The sequence below is a fragment of the Hyperolius riggenbachi genome, chromosome 9 (genome assembly GCF_040937935.1).
Source record: "Hyperolius riggenbachi isolate aHypRig1 chromosome 9, aHypRig1.pri, whole genome shotgun sequence".
NCBI classification, from domain to species: domain Eukaryota; kingdom Metazoa; phylum Chordata; class Amphibia; order Anura; family Hyperoliidae; genus Hyperolius; species Hyperolius riggenbachi.
Genome location: NC_090654.1, coordinates 165,065,083 through 165,091,488, shown reverse-complemented (window position 1 = coordinate 165,091,488; position 26,406 = coordinate 165,065,083). Strand labels below are relative to the sequence as shown.

Here is a 26,406-nt window from a genome sequence, read left to right as displayed (position 1 = left end):
TGCATTTCTTGCTATTACTACACATATTCAGTTTCTAGCCTAAAACAGCTTGTTGTATTATTAGATAGGGCAGGAACATTCTACTTATACTTAAAAGAAGCAATTGAACAATATCATGCATGTCAGTTATAAGAATTGTAAGTTAGTCATCCTTTTCAGCACCAATTTCTAGCCGAGATCAGATCTCTAACGCCATATAGGATTTGATAGTAATCTTTGAAGGATAAGTTCCCTCAAACTCATCTTTATTGAACTTGAAATAAGTCAGCTAATTATAACTAGATATCTTAGATATATAAGATATACATATCTTAACAAGTATTGGGAAGACAGGCTGTAGGCATACATTTGAAATCGGCGCAGGAAGACTTGGGCGCAGGATACAGCCGGTATATGGTTGATCCTGCTGCTGCACAAGTCCTGGCCATGTTAATTACTATTCCCCCTCCAGGCCGCCATGGATGGTGGGGAATGATTGCTGGAGGCCGAATTATTGTGTTTTAAAAGTCTACAGTGTCTGCTGACTTTTTGCCAACAGCCAACTGACAGCAGCTGACTATTGGCGATAGGGAATCACACATGTTGTGCAGGAAAAAGCAGCGCTGTCGGTATTTTTTTTTCCTGTAACGGCAAAACATACTTCCACTGCACTACAATTCTGCATTGGGAACCATTATGTCTGTTTTCCTATTACAATTATGGTAAGTGTGGCCCTGCTTCAATATCAATGCCCCACCATAGTGTGTCAGCGTCCTCTGTTCCCCCTCAGAAATTCCTGTCACTGGAGCTCTAGTTGGGCTTGACTGTGCATTGTCCCATACACAAACACTCCACAATCGCTTTGCACATGTGCAGTTCTCAAGAGAATAACCCGCCGTGCGCAGAGCACTCCTGGCAATGGGAATAAGTGTGAACGGGACTATGCATGCGCAGGAGTTTCAGAGCTGATAGCAGGAGAACAGCGCTGATCAGGATGACACTAAAGGACCTAATGGATTATATGGGGCAGTGAGAAGCACCAGGTAAGTTGAAATTCCAAGTTTTGAGTTCAGTAGACGTGTGCTTTCAGTACCTGGTCAGGAGCTCCTGACAAGCTACTGAATGACAGGCTGATGCAAACCAAGCAGCAGCTGCTCAGACAAGGCCTTCTACGAACTGCTGAAGCTGAACCGATTTAGGTTTTGTGGACAGTTTTGGACACTCTACTTACTGAGATGCTAGACTATATAGTTAGACCTGTGCCTTTTATTAATGCATGCCAAATACTCCACACCTGCTAATTTCTTTCTTAGGGAACACTAACATCTACTCAAGTGAAGTAATGATCACAAAGATTGTTCAGCAGAAATGTATTTTGATTTTTCATTTTAGTCAGAGATAGTGGAAGGTTAGGGGGTGGTTTTCGGTGTTATCTTCAGGTGGAGCAAGCAAGGATTCCTAAAAAAAATTATCCACTGGGATGGTCACAGACTGCTGCAACCACCTGACTAGTCCAGGTGTGCTGGAAGAGCAACAAGTGCTTCTTCTCTGTGTTATTCATGCAGGAAGAAGGGAGTTTGTGGGCAGTATGTAATTCAAACAGAGTATTGTTGCTATGGCTGCAAAGAAGTGTGGTTTGTGCATATTGTCAACTGTCAAATTTCTAACTGCCTGCAAATTAAAACAGAAAGACCATTTTTAATAACAATAAATTATGAAAAGGGCAGCATTGACATGTTTTTAGCAATTTTGTAAAGAAAGTAGAATAATGCTTTAAATATGAATATAATCTACTGTATGTACTACGTGTAACCAGCAAGCGGAGCTTTTTTTACAAAATTACATCAATGCCAGAGGCAGATTGGTAAACTGGATGACAGAAGGGGAATGTATAAGTCAGTCCTGTAAGACTACTTTGTACAGTTTGATGATTTTTGACCTGCTATACACCAGTAACTAAAAAGTTATATATGGTACCGTACCATTGGAGCTCCACCTGTTGGTAGGACTTGAAAATAATAAAAATTTGCTGTATATTTACCTAATAAAAAAAAATAATCTACAACTTTTTTAGATGTAAGCAAAAAGAATGAATATAAATGTACATGTAAAAATGATAAATAGTGCAGAGCTTCGATATATGCTGTATACTGCCAGATGTTCCCTTCCAATAAACGGTTGGCTGATTAATTGAAAATGATTTTATGTCCACAAAATGTGACCTAATAGTGAGGAATGGAGACAGTAAACAGTGGCCACTTAAAATTAAAATTGATATAGATCATGTTGGGTTGTGTTGATAATAGTGAGTTATTGCTATACAGAACCATTTATAGCTTCACACTAACCGCCTGCAGGAGGTACAACTTGATCCAGGAGCTTCATACTTGTTTTCTTCCATATTTTCTTGATGACAGCTCTGAGTTCCTCATTGGCCTGTTCTAGATTACCTGGATATAAAGGAAAAATATGTGATAGGAGAGACAACCTAGTAATAGACTGGCATGTAGAAACTCAAACTAGATACTACACCCCATTATAATAGGAGTCGGAGACCTACCCCACTGCCTGTCCGTGATGACATGATCAGAAGTGAGGGGAGACTGCTAAATGAGATAAGAGTAACAAATACGAAGCAAACATGGCTGCCTCACTGTGAAAGGTGTCCTGTAGTGGCTCACTCCACCATAACTGTGGGTAAAGATGATAAGAATGCAACCATACTAACTCAGTATCACTCCCTACTGTCAGTAGCACGGCTCATGATTTCTAGTTGGTACATGAATTTGGTTGGGCTTCCTTGCATAGTATTCCAATGATCCCAACCTGACTACATCATAGACTGGCCTGAACCAGAATAGAGATCAGGCAGCATTCAAATGGAGTATAAGGCTGGTCAGACGTTGGGTTTGTTGCTGGGATTTTCAGCCAACTATGGGGACTTGCTGGGGTCCGGGATTTGGAAAGTGCTAAGTCTGTATAGTCAGGTCAGATTAGAACATACCCAGAAAGTTTGGTATAGTTTAGCGCAGCCAAGCATGCCTGTTAATCTCTATGCAGCAATAGAAAAGGCAGAAGACCTCCTACTACTAAGAGCAGATTGTTGATGAGCAGGGTAGTTCCTGAGGATGATACCGTCATGTACAGACATGATCTGACAACAAACAATCTGACTGCAATTACCTAACGCCTGCACGTAGCTTCACACAAGTCCAACTGATTCTCGTGCAGTGATTAGCTTTATTTCATTTTTTGGTCTACCAAACATTAATTCTTGATGACATACCATCAGTTTTGATTTTCAGGGCAGTTCTGACCAATGCGAACAATGTGGCATTAAACATTACAGTTCCATCGCTGTTCAGAGGCATATTCATGGCAACCAATCTCTGTTGAAGAAGAGTAAAATATGATTATTATCCAATAAAAGGCGTAGAGCTTGAGAGAGCAGATGGAGGAGCAGTGGTGAGCATGTAGCAGACTTTTCCAAAGCCTCTTGTCTTAGGGGTGTGTTGAAGAGGGGGGGGGGGGGTATGGAGATATATTAGTGATTGTTGTCCTTTTGTTGCAGTTCAGACTTAAGGGGCCCATACACTGGTCGATTTCAGACATCGATCGATTGTAAAGAATCGATCGATTGATCAGAAATCGATTCTTTCAAGTCAGCAAAACGATCGATTTGTAATTGATTTCGATCAATTTCGATCGATTTGATCTCTCTGACAGGATGGAAAATCTAGGTCAATCTGCTGCTGGCAGAAGATCGATGGCCCATAAAGTTGCATTGGATATAATGGTGCAATAATGCATTTAGATTGATTTTCTATAGATTTCCAATAGATTTAATACTGAAATCTTTTGAAAATCTGTTTCTAGTGTGTAGTACACATCAGCTAGATTCTTGTCAGATTCGACTTGACAGGCATCTGACAGAAATCTATCTGATGGTCGGATCTGCTGCAAACCTATAAGTGTATGACCACCTTAAAGGGATACTGTAGGGGGGTCGGGGGAAAATGAGTTGAACTTACCCGGGGCTTCTAATGGTCCCTCGCAGACATCCTGTACCCACGCAGCCACTCACTGATGCTCCGGCCCCGCCTCCGGGTCACTTCTGGAATTTCAGACTTTAAAGACAGAAAACCACTGTGCCTGCGTTGCCGTGTCCTCGCTCCCGCTGATGTCACCAGGAGCGTACTGCGCAGGCACAGTCCATACAGGGAGCTAGGACACGACAATGCAGGCGCAGTGGTTTTCAGAGTTTAAAGTCTGAAATTCCAGAAGTGAACTGGAGGCGGGGCGGGAGCATCAGTGAGTGGCTGCGCGGGCACAGGATGTATGCGGGGGACCATTAGAAGCCCCGGGTAAGTTCAACTCATTTTCCCCCGACCCCCTACAGTATTCCTTTAAAGCTTCTCTACAACTTAAATGACATGTAAATGAAGTGCTCCCCTAGTGAGAATGTCATTGTCTGTTCTACAAGGTAAAAGCAACAACATGTCTGGGTACTAAAGAGAGTTCTTCCAACTGCTAGCTAGTTATCATACACCCAGCAGGATCCTTGACTAAACATCTCAGATATGGTATATTGCTTATCAAGTCTAGAATGCTTAATGGTGTCTCATATTTATTTCTTAATTGCTTTATCAAAACGTCCTTAGTGCAAGGTTCTTCTGCCAGCAGACCGCTCACGTAGGAGAAAGCCAGGAGCCGTTATGTATATTTAGAATTATGTAACCAAAATGAGAACAATGGAAAATGCTTGATGTGTCAGTTACTTTACCTTACCTTACATGCAACTCTGTGTGGACATAATTTCCCAAAACCCAGGGGAGGCTGAATTCGCCGGAGCAATGTGACCACATCAAGATGTTTAATTCTCCCCCTAGATTACAAAATATTGGTTAATATTCTACAAACAAAAGTGATCGTATGTTGTCTGTTCACAGGACATTTGATATGAACAATTCATAAATGGATTAGGTCGGTACAAATCAAACGAAAGGCACCAGAACAGACCCTCAATCGCCAGAAATATGATGTAATCTTTCTGGCATAGGTTGTGAATTCAAAGACACGTAGGTTTCCAGCTGATTGGCTGAATAGTGTAATGATTAAGGCCTCTGCCTCTGACACAGGAGACCTGGGTTTGAATCTTGGCTCATTCTGTTCAGTAAGCCTTGTGTCGATGGTTCCTGTGATTGTAACACCCCCAGGCTCATCTAATGCTGGGAATACATGGTTCGTTTTTTAAGTGATTAGATGGTTCGATAGATAATTTCCAACATGTCCGATCTTCCTTTCTAATCTTTTGCCGCTCGATTTCTGATAGAAGTGAATGGAAAAAGATAAGAAAAACGAGCAGAAGAAAATCGACTGCAGAATCGAGCGGCAAAAACGATCGAGAGGAGAATCGAGAGCCAGAAACGAACCGTGTATTCCCAGCATATAGGACAAAAGGAGACCAGGAGCCCAATGGTGCAGAATAGTGCTTGATTCAGAAATGCTAAGGATGTATATACTCACAAAGGTGGTTTTCAAATTCTTGCAACCACCGTCAGAGCAGGCAAAAAGTTAAAGGGAACCAGAGACGAATGAATACCTAAAATAGGAAAAGGTTTTATACATACCTGGGGCTTCTTCCAGCCCCATAAGCCTGGATCGCTCCCACGCCGCCATCTTCCGCTTCCACTATTGCCGGTACCGGGTCCCGTCACTTCCGGCGGACGCGGCCAATTGACCACATGCACAGGGGCTCCCTCCATACCCTTACGCATGGGGCTGCACAGTATGGAGCCGCACGCGTAAGGGTATGGAGGGAGAACCTGTGATGCGGAAAATTGGCCACTTGCTGCCGCCGACTGGCCGAAACTACGGGACCCGGTACTGGCGGATACAGGCAGCAGAGGATGGCGGCGTGAGAGCGATCCGTGCGTATGGGGCTGGAGGAAGCCCCAGGTATGTATAACAGCTTTACTTTATCTCATCTCTGGTTCTCTTTAACCATCCCTGCTCGGTTTCCCAGGTCTGTGACAGACCTGGACAGCTAAAAAACTATCACCTCTAAAGAGGTATGAAAAGACATTTAAAACAGGGGTATGAAAAGACATTTAAAATACACCTAATACTCACCTGATGTTTTATACATTGTCACTAATTGAATTTGTATGCCAATTGTTCTATTAGATGACAAATAATTGTTATATATTTTTTTTACTTTGTTGGTTGTTGTTTATGGTTTACGTTTTATTAACCAATTGCAGAGCAGACAGCACTGGCTGCTTTAAAGGATACCTGAAGTGACATGTGACATGGTAAGATAAATATGTGTATGTACAGTGCCTAGCACACAAATACTGTAACTATGCTGTGCTCCTTTTTTTCTTTCTCTGCCTGAAAAAGTTAAATATCAGCCCTGACACAGACAGGAAGTGACTACAGTGTGACCCTCACTGATAAGAATTTCTTATCAGTGAGGGTCACACTGTAGTCACTTTCTGTCTGAGTCAGGACTGAGTCAGCCAATTACATGCCTGATATTTAACTCTTTCAGACAGAGAAAGAAAAAAACAAACACACCATAGTTATTTGTGTTCTAGGAACTGTATATACACATGTCTATCTCATCATGTCACATGTCACTTCGGGTATCCTTTAAGACCAGGGCCATCTGTGCCCTTTTAAGCAACATGATTGCTGTGATTAGCTCACAGCAATCATAGGAACAGGAGCCAATGAAATTGGCTTCTGCCTGATATACAGAAGCTCTGCTGTCAGCATGACAACAAAGCGAGCAGGTGCGCTGCAGCAGTGATTGAAATCTACGCCTTGGCAAGAATAAGTGCCCACAAACAGGGCGTAGATTTCAATCACCACTGTTCGGTAGAGGTTAAGGAGCTCCTGTATTGTTTCCTTACAGAAACTTTATTTAGTGGACAAAGATCCATGTAAAGTGTTACCTCTGAAGTGTCTGAATTCATAATACATTTTACTTACCTTATTTAGGTTTTGTCCTTTTTTTGGAGGTAAGCTGTCTTAAAACATTTATTGACTTCACCCAGCCATAACCCTCACATCTCGGGGAGACTCCTCTCCCTAGTTGTTGTTACACAGCCCCTAGTTATACTGGGAGGGTAGTCTGCTTTCAGTTTCTTTGAACTGTTACAATTTTTCTCGGAGTGTGACCCACCTGAAGAGGAAAGAACCCGAGTAAGGTTGGGATTTCCTCACAGGCGTTTACACTGTGGTTGCTAGTCTTGCAACTGATGTTTGTGAGTGTTACTCATACATTTATCTTTATGTAAGAACTACTTCCTGACATACTACACCATAATGGGCTCTTGGTGTCTTTGTGTTTTTTTTCCCGTCTTTCTTGGAAGGTCCCTGGATCACCTCTAAAGACAACACATCCCTCATTAATCAATACAGTAACTTAACATACAGACCTCACAAAGTACTAATGTCCACTGTAATAATAAAATATGCGCTAGTCTGTTTCACTTATTATGTACATCGTAATAACTAGACATATGATATAGAATGAAACTAACTTGGCCTCCGGATCATATTCAGACCATATCCTTTTAAATTCATCCAGGTGATGAGGACCCAGAATGGACCAATCACGTGTCAGGTAGTCAAAGTTATCCATGATGACGGCAACAAACAGATTAATAATCTATAAATAAAGAGCAGGTGTCAGTAAAGGGAAACCTTTTACTCTTAGAGAACACCCAAGGTGAAAATAAAATAATGAAATAAACAATTGTATCTATCCTCCTTCACCTAAAATGACTTTTTAAGATATTCCACAGTTACATTTTATATTTAAATCTACTTTTTAAGTTTTTACTGTTCTATTGTTTCTGCTCAACGACATATTCATTGAAATATGCCAGAGCAAAAATGTATGAACTATTGACTTTTTATCTCCTTCCTGCTCTCAGAAGCCATTTTCTGCTAGGAAAATGCTGCTATAGTTGTAATTTCTTATTAGTGAGGGTCACACTGTAGTCTGACCCAGTCCTGACAGACAGGAATTGCCACTTACATACCTAATGTTTAACTTTTTCAGGCAGAGAAAGAAAAAAAGGAACACAGCATAGTTATTTGTGTGCTTGGCACTGTACATACACATGTCTATCTCATCATGTCAAATGTCACCTCGGTCATCCTTTAAATGCATATTTAAAAAACTTAAACTGATTCCAGAACAACAGGCTTAAAAAAATATGTTCCATTACAGAAGCTTTTTGTACTGCATTGTGCTGCTATAATATGTGTTGTCCTGTCACAGCTGCATTACAATGGATGAATCATGATATTTCCTGCTTTGTGACTATCCACTGTGCGCCACATAATACTGTATATGTTTATATCTCATGATGCAGAATTACTAATGGAAGATCAAAAAGTCAACAGTCATAAAAGGCAAGTGGCAACAGAAGGAAGGAAAGATGGGCCTATATTCAATGAAAAATCATACTAATTTCATTGGCATTTTAGTGTGAACTAGTACAGAGTCCCCTGGACCTCTATAACAGTTCACAAAAGACTTAAGAGGTTCTGTGCTGTGTCCTTGCTACTGTTTATCTCAGCAGAGTCAGCACACAGATTGTTCATTCCAATCAATGGAGTACTGACTGCAACACTAAACTGACACAGGCGCCGAGATGTGAGGCTGCTGATTTCTAATTTGGGCACTGGGACTTTCAGATGATCGTCACACAAATTAGCTAAAAAAAGATAAAAAAGTTATTCGGCAGCCAGCAATGGTTCATGCCCTAATTATGTTACCTCACGAACCACCCCCCCCCCCCCCCCCTTCATGAGTTGCTACTATTTGGAGGTGGAATAGTATTTTACGGTAGCAGGTACTTTAGCCCAGCATGGACTTAATTCACTACACATTTTTTTGGCTTCAGGGATATTTTATTTTGGGTGCCAGGATTGCTGCTTTTTTTTCTTTATATTCTTAACAACATTCTAATAATGGCTTAGTGTGCCACTATTGCAGTTGCTTTCTATTGTTAAGTTAACCCTAACCTCCTAATACTCTCAACTCTATGTAGTAGCAGAACCCCAGCACAATTTGCACACCCATCAGCATCCTGCACCAATAGCAGGAGTTTAGCTCTATAATATCTGAACACCACTGCACAATTTATTCACTCAGTGCACCATAGCCGTATATTTACATTGCAGACTATGGCAGCGCCTAATTGAATGAAATTAACTGAACTGGGAGAAAAATTTTGTTCAGTGGTACTGACTGAATTCTGCTGTATATTCTTTTCATGTTTATTTTCCCACTTACCAGAAATGCACACAGCATGTAAAATGTGATGAAATAGACTATCGCAAAATTGCTGCCACACGTGTACTCTTCTCCTGGGTTGTAGTCTGATTCAGGGTCACAACGCTTCCCTGGTAGACACGCCAACATGATGTCCTGCCAGGCCTCACCAGTAGCACACCTTGTTACATGAGAGATGGTAAACATTTGTTTTCTTATATTTAGGTGCATGTAGATCAAACACTTTTTCACCATCCACTATACTTTGTTGGAGCTAGAAATATAATACTGTATCAACACTTCTGTAAACACTATCTTCATTATACCTTCAAAATGCTTAGAAAATCAAATAATTGTGGAAGACATTTTTACCAAAAGTACCATGTATACTCAAGTATAAGCCAACTAGAGTATAAGATGATCAGAATATAGTGTACTACAGTATATTTGCAATACACCTGTTGAACCATAAACCACATTTCCGTGCTCAGTGCTGTTGTGCTCCTACCTACGCGTGCATGAAAAAGGGCGCCGTGAAGAAAGGGCCCAGCTTGATAACAAAATGGCGCCGGTTATTAACGAAATCTGATAATGATAAACATAGTTGTCAAGCTTTGTTAACGATAAATGCCGTTGTAAAATCAGACAAGAAATAATAACAGAAAGATATTAACGTTAAATATGGTTACGTAATTCAAAAATACAGCTTAACCCAACCCTACCCTTACACAGAACCCTCCCCTGGTGGTGCCTAAAACTAACCACTCCCCTGGTGGCGCCTAACCCTAACCACCACCCCTCGGTGGTGCCTAACCCTAACCACCCCCCTAGTGGTGCCTATCCTAACCCCCCCCAGTGGTGCCTAACCCTAACCACCCCCGCTGGTGTTGCCAAAAACTAACCGCCGTCCGGGTGGTGCCTAACCCTAATCACTCCTCCTGGTGGTGCCTAACCCTAACCACTCCCTCTGCAGAAAAACCCTTTTACACATAAAAATGATAATATCTTTGACAACGTAAAATCTGTACATATAAACGAAATAATATGACAAAAAACTATAACTTTGCAAGCTTCTAAAACGATAACATAAACAACAAACAAAAACTATAATGTTCTAATGTTGTTAACGATATTTATCGTGGCGCCCTTTTTTTTTTTCGACGCATTAAAGGGAAGGTCCCGGGAATGCATAAAAAAAAAATCCAAATCCACTTACCTGGGGCTTCCTCCAGCCCGTGGCAGGCAGGAGGTGCTGAGAACTGCTGAGCCTGCGCAGTACAGCCCGGAGGACATCCAATGATGTCACCGCGCACGAGTGACACGCACTTTGGAGCGCAGAAGAAGCCCGACCTGGCAGCCGGCCTGGCCAGGTCGGGCTCGCCACCGGAGACCAACGGGAGCCTGCGGAGCGGCGCCGAGGGCACCTCCTGCCTGCCACGGGCTGGAGGAAGCCCCAGGTAAGTGGATTTGGATTTTTATTTTTTTTATGCAGCCCCTGAACCTTCCCTTTAAGGATAATTTCATTAAAGTCTATGGATTTTCGTCCACCCTCACCCTGCGCCCCTTTTTCCTGCTACCTTACCCTACACATGTTATGGAAATACAGACCCCTTCACTACATTACAGACCAGCATTTCACACACCTTCAGTCCTGAAAAATCATTTTATTTATAAAAGTATTAAAAGGTAGTGGAGAGAGGGAGCATAAGCAAAGCACTGTGGTTCCTTTGCTTACCGGTCTGTGTTGTGTATGAAACGTTGCGTTGGAATTTTTTAGCCTCTGTGTGTCCCCCTCATGATTGAGTGCTCTCGGCACTGTATTGCAGCTTGTAGCAGATTATTATTATTTAGTATTATATAGTGCCATCTTCCTTCTCTACCTCAATGTAAATTGAAGAAGTCCTATAGAGCCTTTCCGTTCCTCTCACGGTCCCCTTATTCCAGCGCCATCACCGTTGTGCCAATCTGCTGCCACGGGAGGTTTTGGAAGCCCAAGTGCTCCCGAAGACGGGCGGCTCTGTACTGCGCATTCGTGAGCCACCGGTCTTCGGGACTCTGGAGCAGAGTACTCGGGTGGCAGAGAGCAGTAAAAATACTGCTACTGGAATGAGGGGACAAGGAGAGGAACGGGAAATCTCTATAGGACACTGAGCCTATCCTAGCCATAGGTATATGGGGATTTTTTTTTCAGTTAACATTCACTTTAATTGTCCAGTTTTGGTAAGCCTCTGTGCACTACAGCCTTAGTTTACTGTTCTTGGCAGGGAGGACTGGACCCCAAATTAGATGAACACGTTATAAATTCTAAGGTATTGTCTGCTCACCATAGTTGGTGAGCAAACAATAGTTGGCAGCAGATACCTTAGGCTTTCTCTCAGCTTTTCAACAGTTTAGAGCTGACAGAAAGCCAAAACTCCTCTCCTTGACCGGGCACTTCTATGACTGTCCACAAACCTGCCACATGCTAGAAGTAAATGTTTTGTACTATCCTGAATAAACACTAGATACTGTTGTTTGAGAGAATCCCAGAAGATCAGCGCTTACAGAAATGCTGAATCCAGCTCTTCTGGCACCAAAATTTACACCAAGGTAAAAATTAATGAGATCACATCAACCCCCTCTCCATCTGATGTTTGTTGTGGTCATTAACTGAAGCTTATTACCTATATTTGTATGAGTTCATGCATTGCACTACTTTCACAACTGATAGAATAGATAACTGCATGAATTAACAGCTGTACTGGTGTTCCTAATAAAGTGCTCAGTGAGTGTATAAGATTTAGTATTATAAGTAATGGTAGATTTGTTACCAAAAAGGTGGCTGAAACATGAAAAGTATTCTGGTCCATAAGAGGTAAAACACTATTAGTGATGGAGTCAAGAAGAAAGCATATTAAATATCGGATTTGCAATTTACTGTCTTCAAACTGAACTCTAGAATATACTTTTGTCTCACTTTCAGGAAAGAACTTCTTTTGGGTTGTATTGCTGCCAGTGAATCCATCTATACTGTCAGGATGTGGTAATTACACAGACACTTCTGACTTGGAGCATAGTTTGAAACCCCTAGGAAGCTTTTATTGCTGTCCCTTATTTACTGTCCCTGTGTTCACTAGGGCTCACAACAAAGCTATGGATGTTCATGGAGGTCTAAGACAAAGGAAGTGAGGGAAAATCTTCTCAGTGAGAATACAAACAGCAGAAATCCAAAAGAAGCTCTAATTTATTTCCACAAAATAATTATTTTTTCTTGGAGACTGGCTTTTAAGTGACCCTGCAGTGGGGTTAACATTACTGATGTGACATCACATTAAGACATCACTCCTCACCTCCCCCACTCCATTTATGCTGGTGAGGTAAAGGTAGGTGGGGAGTTAGACCACAAGGTGGGCAAGGAGGGGCAGAGGTAAACAGCTACATCCAGGTCAAGTTCCAGCACCTAGAAGGATGGTTTCTTTACATGGAGCTAGACAACGGGAATACTGCACTATGCTGAAGTATAGCTGAAGCCACACAGGTTGCTGTCTATACAAAAAAAAGTCCTCAACTTTGGGTGACATGTCAGCTGGGTGCGCTTTTTAAAGGGTAGCGTTTTCTAAGGGTGAAACAATCAAATTAACCAGAATTCACCAGCAATTCAACACAATTATGCAACACACCAAAGGTAACTTCCTCTGCTTTATAACCTCAGTTTGATTGCTGAACACCATCCCAGCCTAGTCAGACCATCATGGAATCTCTCAATGCAGTTCCCCTCCTGTCGTGTCACCACCTCATCTTTTTAGATTGTAAGCCTTCAGCAGGATCCTCCTACTACTGAACCACTATTTCAGTTCATGGCATTGTGTGTCTTACTGCTTATTGCCTGTACTGTGTTGTCCGTCACCCCTATTATCATTGTTTGTAACCTTATTTAATGTAAAGCGTGCGCAAAATGTTGGCGCTAAATACATCCAATTAATAATAATATGTGACACTGATTGCAGATACAGATACCATCTTGAACAGGGCAGTATCTAACTAAAGGGTGACTTTAATGTTGTTTAAAGAGAATCTGTATAAAAAAAAAATGACCAAGGGAGTACTCACCTCGGGAGGGGGAAGCCTTTGCACTCTATCGAGGCTCCGCCGTTCTCTTCCGTCCCCCAGTGGTCTCGCTAGAGGTCCACGAACAGCGATCATGTAAATATTTACCTTCCCGGCTCCAGCGCAGGCGCAGTTGCGGCTCTCTGCTCAGAAATAGACGGAAATAGCCGATCCCAGTGGGGTCTGCTCTACTGCACAGGCGCAAGACGCCTGCGCAGTAGAGCGGACCCGACTGGGATCAGCTATTTCTACCTATTTCCGAGCCGAGAGCCACAACAGCGCCCTCGCTGGAGCCGGAAAGGTAAATATTGCACAGTCTGACAACTTATCGGCTGTGCAGTGTGAGGGCCAGAGCGAGACCACCATGGGACGGAAGAGGATGGGGGAAGCCGCGATAGGAGCCAGAGGCTTGCCCCTCCTGTGGTAAGTACCCCTCAGGGGCACTTTTTTTTAGTACAGAGTCTCTTTAAAATAGCAAATTAGAAACAAAAATTATAACGATCTGTGATAATTACCTGAACAGAAGGAGCACGGCCTGTGGAAAGGTCTGAAAATTGTTGTTCCTGTTAATCTGAGTGTTATCCCTCATAGCAACCTTACCAAAAACCTGCAAAATGCAATTACAAATCGTTAGCCATTAGGCAGAGAACCAAGGAGCCTGAAACAAAAATACTTCTGTTGGCTTGTGATAATATTCACAAGCCTGCCGTTGCTACAGTAACGAAAACCCAGCATATCATGAAATACAGTATCTCACAAAAGTGAGTACACCTCTCAGGGGCAAACCCAGGATTTTCAAGGGGGGTATTCCTGAAAGATCTCCCCACCATACAGTATAATATGGTAGGGCATCACGTTGGGTATACACAATGCAATTTCCCGTCCGACTGACAGGATCTGACTATTATTTCCAACATGTCGATCTGCTCCTGATTGGCAATGGGATTGATCAGGAGCAAATTGAATACAAATAATAATGAGGGCCGCCAACAACTGTAATGAAGGGGAAAGTGAAGAATTCACACAGCAGGGCACAGGGCTGTGCTCATATGTGACTCTTTTAAGTTCCCCTGAGCTGCTCCATGCTCTGTACACTCACTGCTGCTCCATGCTCTGTACACACACTGCTGCTCCATGCTCTGTACACACACTGCTGCTCCATGCTCTGTACACACACTGCTGCTCCATGCTCTGTACACACACTGCTGCTCCATGCTCTGTACACATGCAGCTGCTACATCCAAAGTCAACTGTAGCAAGGAAAGAAAGTGCAGACAATAGCATAGTGCTGTGAGCTGCAGGATGCCTGCAGACATTTTGCTGTCTCAACTTGTGCCTGTCCCCAGACACTGCACCGGCCCTGGTCTGAGGGGGAATTCTGGGCAGCTGTAATTTCCCCCTGTGTTTGCCTATGCCTCTAACCTTTGTGTAAATATTAAATCTTTTCATGGGACAACAATGAAGAGATGACACTTTGATAAAATGTAAGGTAGTTTGTGTACAGCTTGTAGAACAGAGTATATTGTATAGTGTAAATTAGTGTAATTTTGCTGCTCCATCAAAATAAATCAACACACAGCCCTTAATGTCTAAGCCGCTGGCAAAAAATTGAGTACATGTCAATATTGTGCCGCAAAGTGTCAATATTTTGTGTACACACCATTATTTTCCAACGTTGCCTTAAAGGGACTCTGATGAGTAACAAAAAACAAAATAGGAACATACCTGGGGCCTTTTCCAGCCCACCGTAGGTCGGGAGGTCCCCCGGCGTCCTCCTGGCTCCTCTCTGGCTCCCTCCGCAGAAAACACGACTGGCGACACCGGGGCCAAGTGTCGTGCTGACACTTCCTGAGCGGCTACGATCATCGTCATCAAGCCAGCCGCTACGCGTCATCACGGCGGCCGTCATGACAGTACTGCGCATGCGCGGTTTTCTAACTCTAAATCGTGCATGCGCAGTACTGTCACGCCGGCCGGCGTGATGATGCGTAGCTGCTGGCGTGATGACGACGAGCATGGCCGTTCAGCAAGTGTCAGCCCAACACTCGGCCCCAGTGTCACCGGTCGTGTTTTCTGCGGAGGGACCCAGAGAAGAACCAGGAGGACGCCGGGGGACCTCCCGACCTACGGTGGGCTGGAGAGAGCCCCAGGTAAGTTCCGATTTTGTTTTTTGTTACTCCTCGGAGTCCCTTTAACTCTTGGACATGGAGTTCACTAGAGCTTCACAGGTTACCACTGGAATCCTCTCTCACTCCTCCATCTTGACATTTTTCACTTAGGGATCTTACTCAGAGGTACACACCTAGCCGCTCACTCCGCTTTTCCAATGAACTTCGCCTAACCGCCCCCCGCATCGCCCAGTCCCATGCATGCCTCCAGGACTTCTCAAGAGCTGCTCCAACACTATGGAACTCCCTACCACCACCCATCAGGGCAGCCCCCTCCTTCAACATCTTCAAGAAAGCCCTCAAAACTCACCTTTTCACTCTGGCCTACTACCCCTCACAAGTGCTCTAAACCCACAGCTGAACTCTGGTCCCCTACCTTCCGTGTCCTTACCTCTCCATCTAGATTGTAAGCCTTTGGGCAGGGTCCTCCTTCTTTTGTGTCCTACCTGATCATGCACCTCCATTACTGTGAACCCATGCTATGCATCTGAATGAACCTAACTTGCCTAATCTCCATGCTCCCCTCCAGTGACTAAGCATTACCTTGTACTCATACTGTGCTGCATGATCTGGTCTTTCTTGTATTCAGGTATTGTCATTTTGCTGTATGTCACCCCTAAATATTGTATGTATCCTTATTTATTGTCCAGCGCTGCGTAATATGTTGGCGCTTTATAAATACAATAAATAAATAAATAATAAATAGGGATGTACTTACTTTTGTTATTAGCGGTTTAGACATTAATAGCTGTGTATTGAGTTATTTTGATAGGACAGCAAATTTACACTGTTACACAAGATGTACACTGACTACTATACAGTATATTGTGTCAAAGGGCTTTATTCATCAAGCTGCGCTGCTGCAGCAGGACAACTTAATGTTGTGTAGTGCGCGCTACGCATGCCTTACATAGCAGAACTCTCTTCCTTAGTTTCATACATAACAATAACTGCGGGTGGCCCTGCTTGAATGTATTATCGATCCAGCGATACTTCACTCGTGGGCCGCTACTGTGTTCATTTACATTGTTATGTAAATTAATACAGTAGTGGTCGCGATACTTCACTTGTGGCCGCTACAGTGTTTATTTACATTTTTATGTAAATTAATAAAGTAGCGGCCGCGATTGCAGTCTCGTGGTAGCGACAATTCACTCGAGCAGGGCCACCCGCAGTTAATGTTACGCGCATTGCTAAGGAAGCAATGCGTGTAACTAAGGAAGGCATACTCCTTACTAGAGTTGGGCCGAACGGTTCGCCGGCGAACGGGGTTCGCGCGAACTTAGGTGGTTCGCGTGCGGGTACCGCACGCGAACCTTTTGCGGAAGAAGTTCGGTTCGCCCCATAATGCACCTGAGGGTCAACTTTGACCCTCTACATCACAGTCAGCAGGCCCAGTGTAGCCAATTAGGCTACACTAGCCCCTGGAGCCCCACCCCCCCTTATATAAGGCAGGCAGCGGCGGCCATTACGGCCACTCGTGTGCCTGCATTAGTCAGAGTAGGGCGAGCTGCTGCAGACTGTCTCTCAGGGAAAGATTAGTTAGGCTTAACTTCTTCCTGGCTGCATACCTGTTCTGTTCAGTGAGCCCTCAGCCCACTGCATACCTGTACTGTGATCCTGCCACTGCATAGCTGTTCAGTGATCCTGCCACAGCATACCTGTTCTGTTCAGTGAGCCCTCAGCCCACTGCATACCTGTACTGTGATCCTGCCACTGCATAGCTGTTCAGTGATCCTGCCACAGCATACCTGTTCTGTTCAGTGAGCCCTCAGCCCACTGCATACCTGTACTGTGATCCTGCCACTGCATACCTGTTCAGTGATCCTGCCACAGCATACCTGTTCTGTTCAGTGAGCCCTCAGCCCACTGCATACCTGTACTGTGATCCTGCCACTGCATAGCTGTTCAGTGATCCTGCCACAGCATACCTGTTCTGTTCAGTGAGCCCCCAGCCCACTGCATACCTGTACTGTGATCCTGCCACTGCATACCTGTTCAGTGATCCTGCCACAGCATACCTGTTCTGTTCAGTGAGCCCTCAGCCCACTGCATACCTGTACTGTGATCCTGCCACTGCATACCTGTTCAGTGATCCTGCCACAGCATACCTGTTCTGTTCAGTGAGCCCTCAGCCCACTGCATACCTGTACTGTGATCCTGCCACTGCATAGCTGTTCAGTGATCCTGCCACAGCATACCTGTTCTGTTCAGTGAGCCCTCAGCCCACTGCATACCTGTACTGTGATCCTGCCACTGCATAGCTGTTCAGTGATCCTGCCACAGCATACCTGTTCTGTTCAGTGAGCCCTCAGCCCACTGCATACCTGTACTGTGATCCTGCCACTGCATACCTGTTCAGTGATCCTGCCACTGTATACCTGTTCTGTGAACCCGCCACTGTATACCTGTTCTGTTCAGTGGACCCGCCACTGTATACCTGTTCTGTGAACCCGCCACTGTATACCTGTTCTGTTCAGTGGACCCGCCACTGTATACCTGTTCTGTGAACCCGCCACTGTATACCTGTTCTGTTCAGTGGACCCGCCACTGTATACCTGTTCTGTGAACCCGCCACTGTATACCTGTTCTGTTCAGTGGACCTGCCACTGTATACCTGTTTAGTGAACACGCCACTGCATACCTGTTATGTTCAGTGAACCTGCCACTGCATACCTGTTCTGTGAACCCGCCACTGTATACCTGTTCTGTTCAGTGGACCCGCCACTGTATACCTGTTCTGTTCAGTGGACCTGCCACTGTATACCTGTTCTGTTCAGTGGACCTGCCACTGTATACCTGTTTAGTGAACACGCCACTGCATACCTGTTGTGTTCAGTGAACCCGCCACTGTATACCTGTACTGTTCAGTGAACCCACCGCATCAGTGCGCATACCTGTGCAGTTAAGTGAACCCACCTACCTACGTGAGTGCACGCAGTGTGATATACCACTCCGTGCATACCCGATATGGACAAAACAGGTAGAGGAAGAGGAAGAGGTAGTGGCAGAGGCAGAGGAAGGCCACCCGGCAGGTCTGCGCGAGGTCGTGTAAATGTAATTTCGTGTGGACCTGGCCCACAGTACAGTGCTCGGAAGAAGGCACGTCCCATCACCTCCCAAGATTGTCAGGACGTGGTTGAGTATTTAGCGACACAGAACACCTCATCTTGCTCAGCCACCAGCGCTACTACTAGCACCACTTCCGCTGCATTTGACACTTCGCAAGAATTATTTAGTGGTGGTGAAATCACTGATGCACAGCCATTGTTACAGCCAGATGAATTTTCACCAGCTCATATGTCTGCGTTACGCGACAACACTATGGATGTAACGTGTAAGGAGGATGAAGGACCTACACATTTGGATTTTTCTGAGGCAAGCGAAGCTGGGCAGGATGATTACGATGATGACGATGATAGGGATCCTCTGTATGTTCCCAATAGAGGAGATGAAGAGGGGGACAGTTCAGAGGGGGAGTCAGAGAGTAGTAGGAGGATAGAAGTTGCTGAAAGAAGCTGGGGCAGCTCTTCGTCAGAAACAGCTGGTGGCAGAGTCCGGCACCATGTATCGCCAGATTCGCCACCTATGTACAGCCAGCCAACTTGCCCTTCAGCATCAGCTGCTGAGGTGCCCACATCCCAGGGTGGCTCAGCGGTGTGGAAATTTTTTAATGTGTGTGCCTCAGATCGGACCAAAGCCATCTGTTCGCTCTGCCAACAAAAATTGAGCCGTGGAAAGGCCAACACTCACGTAGGGACAAGTGCCTTACGAAGGCACCTGCAGAAAAGGCACAAACAGCAATGGGATGGCCACCTGAGCAAAAGCAGCAGCAGCACACAAAAGCAAAGTCACCCTCCTTCTCCTCTTCCTCCTTCAGGTGCATCATCTGCTTATGCCGCTCTCTCCCTTGCACCTTCACAGGCACCCTCCTCCACTCCGCCTCTGCCCTTGAGCGGTTCCTGCTCCTCTGCCCACAGCAGCAGTCAGGTGTCCGTGAAGGAAATGTTTGAGCGGAAGAAGCCACTTTTGGCCAGTCACCCCCTTGCCCGGCGTCTGACAGCTGGCGTGGCGGAACTGTTAGCTCGCCAGCTGTTACCATACCGGCTGGTGGACTCTGAGGCCTTCCGTAAATTTGTGGCCATCGGAACACCGCAGTGGAAGATGCCAGGCCGCACTTATTTTTCCAGAAAGGCCATACCCCAACTGCACCGTGAAGTTGAGAGGCAAGTGGTGTCATCTCTTGCGAAGAGCGTTGGGTCAAGGGTACACCTGACCACGGATGCCTGGTCTGCCAAGCACGGGCAGGGCCGCTACATTACCTACACAGCCCATTGGGTGAACCTGGTGGTGAACGATGGCAAGCAGAAAGCGGCGGACCAAATTGTGACACCTCCACGGCTTGCAGGCAGGCCTCCTGCCACCTCCTCTCCTCCTGCTACATGCTCTTCGCTGTCCTCCTCCTCCTCCTTGGCTGAGTGGCAGTTCTCCTCTCCAGCTACACAGCCCCAGCTCCGCAGGGCCTATGCTGCATGCCAGGTACGACGGTGTCACGCCATCTTAGACATGGCTTGTCTCAAAGCGGAGAGTCACACTGGAGCAGCTCTCCTGGCTGCTCTTAAGAAACAGGTGGATGAGTGGCTGACCCCGCACCACCTGGAGATAGGCAACGTGGTGTGCGACAACGGCAGCAATCTGCTTGCCGCTTTGCATATGGGGAAGCTGACACACATACCCTGCATGGCACATGTCATGAATCTGGTGGTTCAAAGATTTGTGGCAAAGTACCCTGGCTTAGCGGATGTCCTGAAGCAGGCCAGGAAGTTCTGTGGGCATTTGAGGCGCTCTTACACAGCCATGGCACGATTTGCAGAAATTCAGCGTAAAAACAACATGCCGGTGAGACGCCTCATTTGCGATAGCCCCACTCGCTGGAACTCGACCCTCCTCATGTTCTCCCGCCTGCTAGAACAGAAGAAAGCCGTCACTCAGTACCTCTACAACTGGAGTAGAACGAAACAGTCTGGGAAGATGGGGATGTTCTGGCCCGACAACTGGACAATGATGAAAAATGCATGCAGGCTCATGCGGCCGTTTGAGGAGGTGACCAACCTGGTGAGCCGCAGTGAGGGCACCATCAGCGACTTAATTCCCTACGCGTACTTCTTGGAGCGTGCTGTGCGTAGAGTGGCGGATGAAGCTGCGAATGAGCGTGACCAGGAACCGTTACGGCAGGAACAGGCATGGGACCAATTTTCATCAGACCCAGCTGTTTCCTCAACACCTGCGGCAGCACAGAGGGGGGAGGAGGAGGAAGAAGAGAGGTCATGTGCAGAAGATGAGTCAGACTCAGAGGATGATGAGCAAGGTGTTTCTTTGGGGGAGGAGGAGGAGGAGGAGGGGACAGCGGCAGGAGAACAACCGCAGCAGGCGTCGCAGGGGGCTTGTGCTGCGCAACCTTCCCGTGGTATTGTTCGCGGCTGGGGGGAGGAGGTTGACTTACCTGACGTCACTGAGGAAGAGCAAGAGGAGATGGAGGGTACTGGATCCGACTTTGTGCAGATGTCGTCTTTTATGCTGTCCTGCCTGTTGAGGGACCCCCGTATAAAAAACCTCAAGGGGAATGAGCTGTACTGGGTGGCCACACTACTAGACCCTCGGTACAGGCACAAAGTGGCGGACCTGTTACCAACTCACCGGAAGGTGGAAAGGATGCAGCACATGCAGAACCAGCTGTCAACTATGCTTTACAATGCCTTTAAGGGTGATGTGACGGCACAACGCCAGCAAGGTACCACTGCCACTAATCCTCCTCCCGTGTCCACGCAGTCAAAGACAGGACGCTCCAGCGATCTCATGGTGATGTCGGACATGCGGACGTTCTTTAGTCCAACGCCTCGCCGTAGCCCTTCCGGATCCACCCTCCACCAACGCCTGGAACGGCAGGTAGCCGACTACCTGGCCTTAAGTGTGGATGTAGACACTGCTGTGAACAGCGATGAGGAACCCTTGAACTACTGGGTGCGCAGGCTTGACCTGTGGCCAGAGCTGTCCCAATTTGCCATCCAACTTCTCTCCTGCCCTGCCGCAAGCGTCCTCTCAGAAAGGACCTTCAGCGCAGCTGGAGGCATTGTCACAGAGAAGAGAAGTCGCCTAAGTCACAAAAGTGTTAAGTACCTCACCTTTATAAAAATGAATGAGGCATGGATCCCGGAGGGCTGCTGCCCGCCCCAAGACTAAGTCAGTCCCCGCACATACAGCATCTCTGCCTGCACGCCGTGTGACTGGCTGCCTGGCCTGCCCCAAGAAGACTAAGTCGCTCCCAGTCCCTCCACACAGCATGTCTGCCTGCAGGCCGCTTCACTACCTTCTCCGCCACCACCAACAGGGTCCGGGACTCCAGGCGGATTGCTGAATTTTTTAGGCCGCTGCTAGCAGCGGCCGCTGTAATAATTTTTCGGGTGCGTGTACATGACTGCCTAATTTTTCTGGCTGCACTGCGGGCAGCTGCAACAACAAAAGAAAAGGCATGAACATGCGCCCATTCCCCTTCGTGATCATTACCTTGCCGTGGTGAAGGGGCTTGCGTATCACAATGGAGCAATGACCGGCGCCTAGATGAGTGTCTCGGGGGGCACACCCACGATAATAAGGTCGTTGCCTCATTGTGGTCAGACCAAATTTGATCAGCTGGACAGTCACTGTTCTGTCATTCAGCTACATCAGCCAGGTGACTGACCATATGGGCTGTAAAGCCACCAAAACCTGCACTCTCGCCATGGTGCGCACCAGTCCAGCACGGCCGTCACTACACAAACAGCTGTTTGCGGTGCGTTACACGATGAGTTTGGTGCGTCAGTGTGAAGCAGTACCTTAATTACACTACCTGATTGATGTATACACATGCAAGATGTTTGAAAGCACTTTAGGCCTGTCATTTAACATTCAATGTGATTTCTGCCCTTAAAACGCTGCTTTGCGTCAAATCCAGATTTTTCCCGGGGACTTTTGGCATGTATCCCACTCCGCCATCCCCCCCTCCAGGTGTTAGACCCCTTGAAACATCTTTTCCATCACTTTTGTGGCCAGCATAATTAATTTTTTTTTTCAAAGTTCGCATCCCCATTGAAGTCTATTGCGGTTCGCGAACTTTAACGCGAACCGAACCTTTCGCGAAAGTTCGCGAACCCGGTTCGCGAACCGAAAATCGGAGGTTCGGCCCAACTCTACTCCTTACATGGCAGAGAGCTCTGCTATGTAAGGTGTGCATAGCGCACACTTCATAACATTAAGCTGCACTGCTTTAGCAGCGCAGCTTGCTAAATCAAGCCTACAGGGAGTGCAGAATTATTAGGCAAATGAGTATTTTGACCACATCATCCTCTTTATGCATGTTGTCTTACTCCAAGCTGTATAGGCTTGAAAGCCTACTACCAATTAAGCATATTAGGTGATGTGCATCTCTGTAATGAGAAGGGGTGTGGTCTAATGACATCAACACTCTATATCAGGTGTGCATAATTATTAGGCAACTTCCTTTCCTTTGGCAACATGGGTCAAAAGAAGGACTTGACAGGCTCTGAAAACTCAAAAATAGTGAGATATCTTGCAAAGGGATGCAGCACTCTTAAAATTGCAAAGCTTCTGAAGTGTGATCATCGAACAATCAAGCGTTTCATTCAAAATAGTCAACAGGGTCGCAAGAAGCGTGTGGAAAAAACCAAGGTGCAAAATAACTGCCCATGAACTGAGAAAAGTCAAGCGTGCAGCTGCCAAGATGCCACTTGCCACCAGTTTGGCCATATTTCAGAGCTGCAACATCACTGGAGTGCCCAAAAGCACAAGGTGTGCAATACTCAAGAGACATGGCCAAGGTAAGAAAGGCTGAAAGACGACCACCACTGAACAAGACACACAAGCTGAAACGTCAAGACTGGGCCAAGAAATATCTCAAGACTGATTTTTCTAAGGTTTTATGGACTGATGAAATGAGAGTGAGTCTTGATGGGCCAGATGGATGGGCCCGTGGCTGGATTGGTAAAGGGCAGAGAGCTCCAGTCCGACTCAGACGCCATCAAGGTGGAGGTGGAGTACTGGTTTGGGCTGGTATCATCAAAGATGAGCTTGTGGGGCCTTTTCGGGTTGAGGATGGAGTCAAGCTCAACTCCCAGTCCTACTGCTAGCTTCTGGAAGACACCTTCTTCAAGCAGTGGTACAGGAAGAAGTCTGCATCCTTCAAGAAAAACAGGATTTTCATGCAGGACAATGCTCCATCACACGCATCCAAGTACTCCACAGCGTGGCTAGCAAGAAAGGGTATAAAAGAAGAAAAACTAATGACATGGCCTCCTTGTTCACCTGATCTGAACCCCATTGAGAGCCTGTGGTCCATCATAAAATGTGAGATTTACAAGGAGGGAAAACAGTACACCTCTCTGAACAGTGTCTGGGAGGCTGTGGTTGCTGCTGCACGCAATGTTGATGGTGAACAGATCAAAACACTGACAGAATCCATGGATGGCAGGCTTTTGAGTGTCCTTGCAAAGAAAGGTGGCTATATTGGTCACTGATTTGTTTTTGTTTTGTTTTTGAATGTCAGAAATGTATATTTGTGAATGTTGAGATGTTATATTGGTTTCACTGGTAAAAATAAATAACTGAAATGGGTAAATATTTGTTTTTTGTTAAGTTGCCTAATAATTATGCACAGTAATAGTCACCTGCACACACAGATATCCCCCTAAAATAGCTAAAACTAAAAACAAACTAAAAACTACTTTCAAACATTTTCTGCTTTGGTATTAATGAGTTTTTTGGGTTCATTGAGAACATGGTTGTTGTCCAATAATAAAATTATTCCTCAAAAATACCACTTGCCTAATAATTCTGCGCTCCCTGTATAGTGTCATATCTTCAGTATTGTCCCATAAAAACATGTAATAAAATATTTACAAGATGTGAGAGGAGTTTGACTTTTTGGCGCTTTGAGTCCGCCCAGAGAAAAACGCGATATCAATGTTCTGTGTCTGTCTGTCTGTATTATATATGGTAATAATAAAGGTCACCTTTACTGAAAAGTATATATCAAGATAATCAGGAGCCCAGATATAATATGTATACCATTGTGTATTGTATATTAGCAACAATGTCAAGCAACTTTAAAAGAGGATTAAAAAAAATATACAGAAGGGGGGGGGGGGGGGGGGGCTTTAGGCTTGGTTCGCATGGATGGTTCTGAAGCGTTGCAATTAACAGCTTCTTAAATGTCTTCAACCAATCAACCAACCAAGAAAACAGTTGAAGGTATTTTCAAGAGGTTGTCTAATGCTTATCAAAGCAGTTTATTCGAAAAGCACAGAACGCTGGATTCTGTTAAAGAGACACTGAAGCGAAAAAAAATATATGATATAATGAATTGGTTGTGTACTATGAATAATTACTAGAAGATTAGCAGCAAAGAAAATATTCTCATATTTTTATTTTCAGGTATATAGTGTTTTTTCTAACATTGCATCATTCTTTAATATGTGCAGATTACACAACACTCAGCATTCAAAATGATTCTTTCAGAGCAGTCTGTGAACTAATGACCTCTCCTCTGGCAGAGGAAAAGTTAAAAATTAACTAACAGTTGAGATAATAAAAGTCAGAAAACAGCCCTCTCCACGACTTTGAAAGTCGTAGAGCTTAATTGCTTTTTAGTATAGAGATAACTGGAGTTTCTTAAATCTTCCTGTACTGGAAACAATTAGACTGATGTATCTGATCTTAATGTTTTATTTCTTAGCTGTATTACACATAAAAATCATAATAACATATTTTTTTTTTCGCTTCAGTGTCTCTTTAAAGAGTAACTGTCGGGCATAAAATCAAAAATCAATTCTTTATTTTTATCTGGTAAACAAGTAATAAGGATGCTAACCAGGCAATCCAAAAGTTAAAATCTCTATTACTTTTCTTGTTGATAAATGATCATTACTCCGTTTACCTGACTCTTATTTGGTACACACAAAATTTGGAACACAAAAAGGAAGTTGCAGGGCATGCTGGGTTGTCCTTTTTTGCTTCTGTTCTTCCCTTCAGACTTAACTAATGCTGCCTGATTGGCTGAAGCCTCTTTCCCTCTTGTTCTCCCCTCCCACATCTCTGTTCCTCTCTGATTGGCCAATATTTCTCATGCTGAGACAATGCACTTTCTATAGTGAAGGGCGGGCAAATCAGGCAGAGGAGACTAAGGGAGGAAATTACAACAGAATTGGCTTCAAAATTGAGACACTTAAAATGGGAAATGCTAAGAAGGATTTTCTTTTTTTTTACTGTAGAAAAATCACTAAAATCAAAACGTGGACAGTGCAATACATATGTTATGTAAGTAAAGCAAGTATATATATCTACTTATATATGTGTTGTTTTTTTATATTTCTGAGATAGCATGGCTGAGACTCCTGCATGTGTTGTCTGATGTGAAAGAGCCCTAAGCAAGCAGATACTGGGCCTGATTTACTAATTACTCTGCCGAGTTCTGTAAGCAACGACATTGAAGATGCCACAATCACCACATCTGGACTGCCTTAGTTAGAAATGGTATACTATGAATTAGTTTGGATTTACCACCCTCACATGGGTCCTGTTAAGGTTGTGAGAGATTTGTGCATTAAAAGCTATTTGAATGCAGTTACAAACCACAATACAGCAATAGTGTTTTTTTTTGTATTAAATCCAGCACAGCTTGAGTTTATTATCACACATCTGAGAATGTATTCTCCTTTTGACAAACCTTGCTTTCGTTTCAGTATAACCCACTTTAGTATGCACATATTCAGTCTGTATCTTGTGAATGGTTGACTTATCGCATTTTACATGTTATTTTAGACATTA

The 26,406-nt window shown here is 44.8% G+C and overlaps 1 protein-coding gene across 12 annotated transcripts in view; it reads right to left on the bottom strand.

Annotated features, from left to right (window-relative positions):
• CACNA1D (calcium voltage-gated channel subunit alpha1 D) overlaps nt 1–26,406 on the bottom strand; it is a 665,324-nt gene that overhangs the window by 104,423 nt on the left and 534,495 nt on the right. For all 12 annotated transcript variants that reach the window (XM_068253651.1, XM_068253660.1, XM_068253661.1 and 9 more), the window contains 6 exons: nt 13,876–13,967; nt 9,296–9,455; nt 7,530–7,657; nt 4,768–4,864; nt 3,266–3,368; nt 2,328–2,429 (listed from right to left, as the gene is read on the bottom strand). In XM_068253651.1, coding sequence (XP_068109752.1) covers nt 2,328–2,429; nt 3,266–3,368; nt 4,768–4,864; nt 7,530–7,657; nt 9,296–9,455; nt 13,876–13,967 — 682 coding nt within the window. The remainder of the gene's footprint in view (nt 1–2,327; nt 2,430–3,265; nt 3,369–4,767; nt 4,865–7,529; nt 7,658–9,295; nt 9,456–13,875; nt 13,968–26,406) is intronic.